Below are 7,031 nucleotides of genomic sequence, written 5' to 3'. Positions count from 1 at the left end.
GCCTGGTGACTTTGAAGTGAGCTGGGCCTTGAGGGCCACCGAGCGACAGTTTGCTGGCGAGTTTTGACGACAGCTTCAATTTCGAAAGCGCGCGTGCGATCTGCGATCTCTACAGTATGATACGGTATGATAACCTAGTTGCTCTGCAAGCTGTACTTTCAGTGACATTGACGGTATGGAATAAGTTTTGATTTGCAACAGCTCTTGTGAGAGCTTTGAGCTGGGGAAAATGCCGTTGTGATGTACTGTAGCTGAGTAGGCGCTGGCCGCTGTCAGCCGCTGCCTGCCAAGCGCCCTACTCTGCTGCTGTGTCATTCAGTCATCCCTACTGATGGACACACGAAGCGCGGACCACTGCTTCTGTGACTTCTTATGAACAAGTTTTCCCTCTCTTGTATGTGTTCTTCCTGTCTCTGCATGTCATATACCGTGGTACTGTATCACGGTGGCACACATCTGGCAGCACACGGGTTCCGCTATCAATGAATGCCAGGCACGACTCTCACACCTAGCAGTCTCAAAGGTCCGGCTGGGAGTATTGGGTAGTCAGTCTTGTCACCTGTTTGCGATGTTACTCATCATCTGTCAATCCGATCGTAAACCTGATACTGCGAAATGCCTCCAGGGCAGCCCAGGCCAGGCTTGCCGTCCCATTAAAGACGCATGTCGGCTGGACAGCAAAGCTGTAACTGTTGCAGCCTTGATGGATATTGTTAAGTTCCTGTCCAGATCTCCGCGCGAAGCCGCTCCTTGCGGGTCTACTGCCATGTCAGCAACGTCTCCATGAGTGCGTATGCCTCTGCAATCACGCACGCAATACAGTTATCCAACGGTTAATCCTTTCTATGAATCAAGCGGCGTGTTATGATTCCAGCACTTGTGATAGGGCTGTCTGCCATTCTGGCCAGGGAGAGCAAATGGCAGCCAGCTCGCATTGGCGCCAGCCATGCGTGCACGCGGTGACCTGCGTGTGGGGACTCTGCGCAAGCCATTTCCCGGTGAGTAGTGTTAGGGAAATGTTATTTTTCTGCACGCATTTTTCTCTCGCTTTCAATCGGCTCACCCGCATTTCCAGCGGTTGTCACAGCCTGCCGTCGGTGTAAAGAAACCGCAAGGACATTTCGCCTGATCAGAAGGGACTTTGCGTATGATGCATTAAGATATAGACGAGCCTCGCAGCGCGCTGGTGGAGAGCATTGTGGCAGTGGCCTGCGGCTGTGGGCGGCTTGGCGCTCACACCGCACAGCTGGCCCAGCTGAGCTGGGTTGGGGCGAGCGTGCCGCGGCGTGACGGAGACAGCCACAACTCAAGTTCAGCCAGAACTCAGATATGGACCAGCGCGCGAGCACTGCTGCAAAGCCTTTCAGGGCGAGCGGTGGCCGCGGGCCCGGTGCTTGTCCAAGCGAGCAGCGCCCGCTGAAGAATACGCAGCGCAGCAGCTGGTGAGCAGGCCGCGTCCGGCGCAACTGTGCAAGTCCCTCCTCTTGTGCGTGCATTTGTCATTCGAGAAGGCCACTCTGCAACTATCATGCCTCGCATCGCGCACCACGCGCTAGTCGTCGGCACCGCCTGCACCCTGGCCATGTCCGACTCAGCGCCGCCCAGCGCTCACAGGTCGTCACTACGCAGGGCGGGGCCTGCATGCCCCAGCTTGACCAGGCAGGCTTTGCTGGGAAGGAGCTGCCGCCGCATGCAGCTGCCAGCGGCGCTGCCGTTGTTTGATGTGAGCATCTTCGGCCCGACGCTGTTGTTGCTGCTTGCTTGGATTGGTCGGGGACGTACAGCGTGGACGCATCGCAACGCATTACTGCGACACGATGCCTACAAGAGCGCACATACGCGCAACCACGTGCGCAAGTGCGAGCACTAATGCTGAAATAAGCATGCGTTTGTCGAATTATGTGCATTAACACAGGCGCTTGCACGCTTGTGCCCACATACAGACGCACTCACAGACACCACAGCACACGCGCGCGCACACTCACAAACACACACACACGCACGCACACACACGCACGCATGTACACATACATACACGCATATAAAACCTCTACAGATGTCTGTGGCTGTCATCGACTCACTCAATCTTATGAAGGCATCATTCGAGGAGGAGGCGGTGCTGACATCAGCACTGGCGGTGCCGGCCCACCAGGCCCTGCAGTGCCGGATTGAGACCTACGGCAACCCCTTCAAGTGCGCTCCTAGCAAGCTGTTTTGCTCCAAGGGGTCATTGCTGCTGCTGTATCACATCTATGCAGCCAACACGAGGTTTTCTGCAATTTGCGCTTCCCCAACAGCATGAGCAGGCGGCATGCGCTATGCCAGCGCAGCTTCTGTAGCCCGGCAGCTCCTCAGAAATGCTGGCGATTTCCATGCCGTCATTTCTGGTGCCGCTCTGCTTTGCAGGGCGCCACGGCTGCACGAGGTCCTCCATGGCACACGTACCCTGACAGAGGCCGACCACCGCTTTATCGCCTGCCTGGCCGCACCCCCGGATTTCGACCCCGCCGCTGGCAGCGCCGGCCGGCAGGCCAGCATGAGCCGCATGCTCAGCTTGGGCGCGCTGCAGCGTGGTGCGTCGCTGGCCGGCGGCGGCGGCGGCGGCGGCGGCAGCTCGGGTGGTGCCGCGGGCGCGCAGCAGCAGCCGGGGGCGGGTCTCAGGGGGCGCCACGGGGACCTGGGCAGATCACCAAGCGTGAGTGCGGAGGACCAGGAGCAGTTCAGCCGAAGGAGAGCTGGCGTCAGGTCCAGCGGTGGCGGCAGCGGCAGGCTGACGGACGGCGGCGCGTCAGACGCCTGGGGCGAGGCAGAGGGTGCAGGTACGGGCGCCGCGCCTGCAGCGGTCATGGTGTCAGCAGCGGTTGCAGCAGAGGTTGCCGTTCAAAACCAACAGCAGCATGGAGAGCACCAGCAGCATGTGCAGCAGGAGCAGCACGCTTGGGTTTGGACGCCGCAGGGTGAGCTGCTCAACTCCTGCGGCGACGCAGTGGCAGCGCTGGTGGGCGTTGGTTACTTCCTGCTGAGTACGACGCGTTTCAACCGCAGCTTTCCTTCAGCAGTCAAGCGGCTTTCGTCTGAATTGCGCCGGCGATCAAGGAACAGCGGTGGCAGCTGCAGCAGCTTCTGGGAAAATGAGGATGGCGGCCAAGTCAGTGTGCAAGAGGAGCAAGGTGCGCATGCTTGATGTGAAAACAGGCTTGTCATGAAACATTTTGTGTCACTTGGTGCAGCAATTTTGAGCTTACCTGCAGCAAAACTGCTTGCTTGATCGATGTTGGCTGGGCAGCTGCCCATTTGTCACATTCGCTCCTGTCATCGTTCATTTTGGTTATGCAGCGTGTATAGGACTGATAAAGTGATGTGTTTTGGCATGCTGCACCTGCGTTCGTTATCATGTGCTACATGTTTGCAAGCACTGCGTGTAGCTGCTTTACACCCAGGCGCAGCAACAATGCACGCCCCCTCAAAGCAGCAAAGTGCGGATTGACTCGAAGTTTACGGAACTCTAAAGCTTCAGCAAGCCTGAATGTCTCTCTGTCCGTAGCTGCCAACCAGCTGGTTACATCGCGCAAATTCTGCAGTGTGCGTCTTGCTTTGGGAATCAGGCACCAAGCGCAGCATGCAGCAAAAGTGCAGGCAAGAGGTAGAGAGGGGGCCTGTGATGAAGGCTCGGAAAATCTCCCAGAAGTTTTGTAGGTGGCTGTGTGTGTGTTGAAGGGAAGCAAGAAGGGAGCGGGCTCGACGGCCTGTTGTTTTTGTGGAAGGACAGCAGCGCAATCGAGAGGAAGTGCAAGTATGACAGGAAAGATGGGGGTGCATGATTGGTGGGCCAAGGAATGGGTGAGGACGGATGTGGGTGCTGTAGAGGGTTGTGTAGCCAGCCAGAAGTTGGGCAGACATTGTCAACTTGCCACCGTCGCACCACGTTTGCAGATAGAGTCACGGTCGCAAAATTGCATCAAAAGCTTGCAGGTGTAGAAAGCACAGCATGTGATGTTGAACCCCGGGATGGATGGATGATGCAGCGGGCTGCTTCAGTAGTATCGCATCTCCTTGCACTCCCTCTGAGGGATGGGCGCTGAGGCCGGCAGCGGCGCAATGCCGGTCGCTCCGCTCTGGAACGCCTTTGACAGCTCCCACAGCAGCAGCTGCGCACGCGGGTTGGTGCAAGGCAAGGGGGGCCGAGGGCGAGGGTAATGACTTTGTCCCACAATTGCCTGTAAACATGTGCATAATCATGCGCAACAAAGCATGACTGCTTGCGGTGTGAATGAGTGGCATGCGTGCAACTGTTGCAAGGCGGGTTTTGCCTGCATGCTGCATGTGCCAATGCAAGAACTGCTGTGGCTTGACTCAAGACCTGAGCGCTACTCTGACTGCTGAGGGCTGTCATGCGGAGCCGTGTGTCGGCCAGCGGCACCTAACTGTTCACAGTGCTTACCTCAGTTATGCCAGGGCTGCAGTAGTGCAGGCAATCTGTGCGTGTTTGTTTGAGGGCGACGGGCTCTCATGGGCTATGATATAGTGTGCTCTCTCAAGCAAAATTGTGAAAGCAAAGCTGGGAACACGTTGTGTGGGTGCCTCAGGCTTATCGGTACATGCAACCCACCCTGTACGAGGAGCCACACCGTCCCCGCCCGCCCACAGCCGCGCCCGGCGCCCCACTCCAGATCGCACAGCCCCCCGCTGCGCCATTCCGCGTGGCCAGGCAAGCATTGGACTGCTGCAATCGTGCTCACCGACGCCGTAGCTTGCCCGCTTGCCGGGGTGGCCCCAGGGCGACGGCATTGTGAACTCGCGCGCGCCGCCGACCACAGGCATGCCGTAGCGCGGCAGCACCTCGCGCGCCGCCGTGTCGAGTGAGCCGGTGACACTGGGGTCGGGGTAGGCGAGGCAGGCGCCCGTCTTGGGGTCTTCGGGGTGGGAGGTGGGGGACTCCCTGAAGAGGACGTGCGGCCACTGGGCCCGGGTCTCCTGCAGATTGACAACGCAAAGCGCCAAGCAAGTAGGAGGCTGGTATGAGAGGGGGCGGTGCAGGGACGTCCTAGGGTCAGCGTTCCTGGCACACAGACGCGCTGATTGCCAGCGGCCTATGCCAACCATGACGGCGATGGCTGATAGAACTGGAATTGTTAAATGAGCGGGGATGCTGCGGCGCAGTCGACCCAGCTGCTGTCCATCAGGTGCAGCCGCGGCCGCCGCTGGCTGCTGCGTCTAGGCGGCTGTCTGTGTGGCAAGAATCTGCGCCAGGCCAAGAGCGCTGATAACGGACCCACGAGGTCTCCAACCCAAGCCTGCCAGGCTACGCACATTGTAATACTTCCCAAACTTCTCAAGCACCACTTTGTACATTTCGATGTTGTTGCGCGGCTTGGGCTCGACGCCGTGGGGGCCGTGCCAGGTGCCAAAGTTGACGACGAATATGTCGTCGGGTGATGCAAGCTTGTCATGCAGCAGCTGCAGCACGCCGCCATCTGCGACCTGTGGATGCGGGTCATGTTCCGACGGCCGTTTACCCACAGAAGGAAACGTAGAAATGGGGCGCGACAGCCACGCTAACGCCACCGCGGCCCCGGGGTGGGCACCAACAGAGGTGCGTGCGGCTGCGCTGCTTTGTTGTACACCTGCAGTCTTCCGCACGACAGGGTCGACCTCCTGTCGCTTTGGGCTGAGTCCACACTCATGTCTGCCGCACAAAACACATGCCGCTCTTCTTCTCACCGCACCCAAGCCCGCCCTACCCAGTGCCACCCCGCTCCACCCCACATCCCGACACCCACCCCCACCACCGCACCCCGCACCACCCACAAACCCGCCCAGCCACCCGCCCATCCTACCAGACCCAAACCCCGGCCTTCAAGCCTCCAAACTCACCTTGGGGTTGTCCATAAGCGACCATCCCTGCACGGCGTGCACCAGGCACACGCGGCCCCCGCCCGCCAGGTGGATGCACTTGGACGTCCCAGGCTTCAGGGGCAGCTTGTCCAGCTGCTTGACAAGGTCATCATCTGGGCTGGCCTGGCAGACCCTCTGGTCCTCCCAGAGGTCGAGCAGGAAGCACTGCATTGACCGGAAGAGCGCCCGCGTGTGGGAGTCCCTGCGCCCAGGGGCGCGCGGCGGCGGGGCGGGAGCGTCGAGTGGGCGCGGCAAGCACATGCGAGTATACCAGCTGATGAGGCTCGGGCGGAGCCCTCAGATCTCAGGGAAGGCGTGGTGCCAAGAAGCAAGCAGGGGCGGAAGCCTGGGGTATCCGCAACGGCGGCCGGAAACGGCTGCCTGCACTGCCAGCCTCAATTCCCCTTATGTTGACTTATTAGCGCACCCGATAAGCCACAGAGTCCTGCCACGCAGGTAGGGGTACAAATCGCAGGGCGACAGCTGCAGGGGGGCGCCGCCGTCAGCCGTGCTGGCGAGCTTCAGTGTGCCCGCCACCTGCTCTGGGGTGCAGTCTTTCGCATCCTTATCGTACGCCTTGAATCTGCAGATGTCTCTCCTGAGATTTTGTGGTTTGGAGGAAGCCCATGGGGAAGGGGAGCATGGGTTGCCAAACAGCGCATGGTGAACTTGCAGGGCGCGGGCACCGCGAGCCAATAAGTGGCAGGAGCAGGAGCGAGCCCGAGCACAGCAAGAGTATGTGTTCCCAATCCGCCCGGCGTATGTCAGCTAGATGGTCATCACTTTCCGCCCTGCACTTGTCCTTCTTGGTGCATCCGCCTGCACCCCTGCCTGCTGCCCACTCCTCCCTAGGCACTCAGACTCGGAGCCACCCACCAGTTCTTGCACCACTTGCACTCTCCGACTTTGCCGCACGCCCCGCCGCTGCTGCGCTCGCACCCTGCCGTTGCCACGCCTCCAAACAGCAGCGGCTGGCTGATGCTTGAATAACGCACAGGGCAGTCGGCGCTGCCGGCCTGGCTGCTCGCAGCGCGGAAAGCTGCTGTGCCAGGAGCGGCGCTCCAGGCCAGGAGCACTGCGGCCCAAACAGCCGCGATTGGTGGCCGCCTAGCTATCATGTTGATGTCGTGAGGACC

The 7,031-nt window shown here is 59.9% G+C and overlaps 1 protein-coding gene across 1 annotated transcript; it reads right to left on the bottom strand.

The window, feature by feature from the left end:
- Positions 1-4,034: 4,034 nt before the first annotated feature.
- Positions 4,035-6,066, bottom strand: MNEG_7173 (hypothetical protein; the record flags this gene model as incomplete). The annotated part of the gene is made up of 5 exons (XM_014044354.1): positions 4,035-4,148; positions 4,442-4,476; positions 4,740-4,974; positions 5,311-5,481; positions 5,875-6,066. 5 exons carry the CDS (start codon positions 6,064-6,066, stop codon positions 4,035-4,037), a joined length of 747 nt encoding a protein of 248 aa, XP_013899808.1.
- Between the last annotated feature and the right edge of the window lie 965 nt (positions 6,067-7,031).

Source organism: Monoraphidium neglectum, assembly GCF_000611645.1.
Source record: "Monoraphidium neglectum strain SAG 48.87 unplaced genomic scaffold scaffold01247, whole genome shotgun sequence".
In the NCBI taxonomy this organism is placed as follows: Eukaryota; Viridiplantae; Chlorophyta; class Chlorophyceae; order Sphaeropleales; family Selenastraceae; genus Monoraphidium; species Monoraphidium neglectum.
Note: the sequence above shows the minus strand (reverse complement) of the source record. Positions and strands in the feature narration are given on the sequence as shown.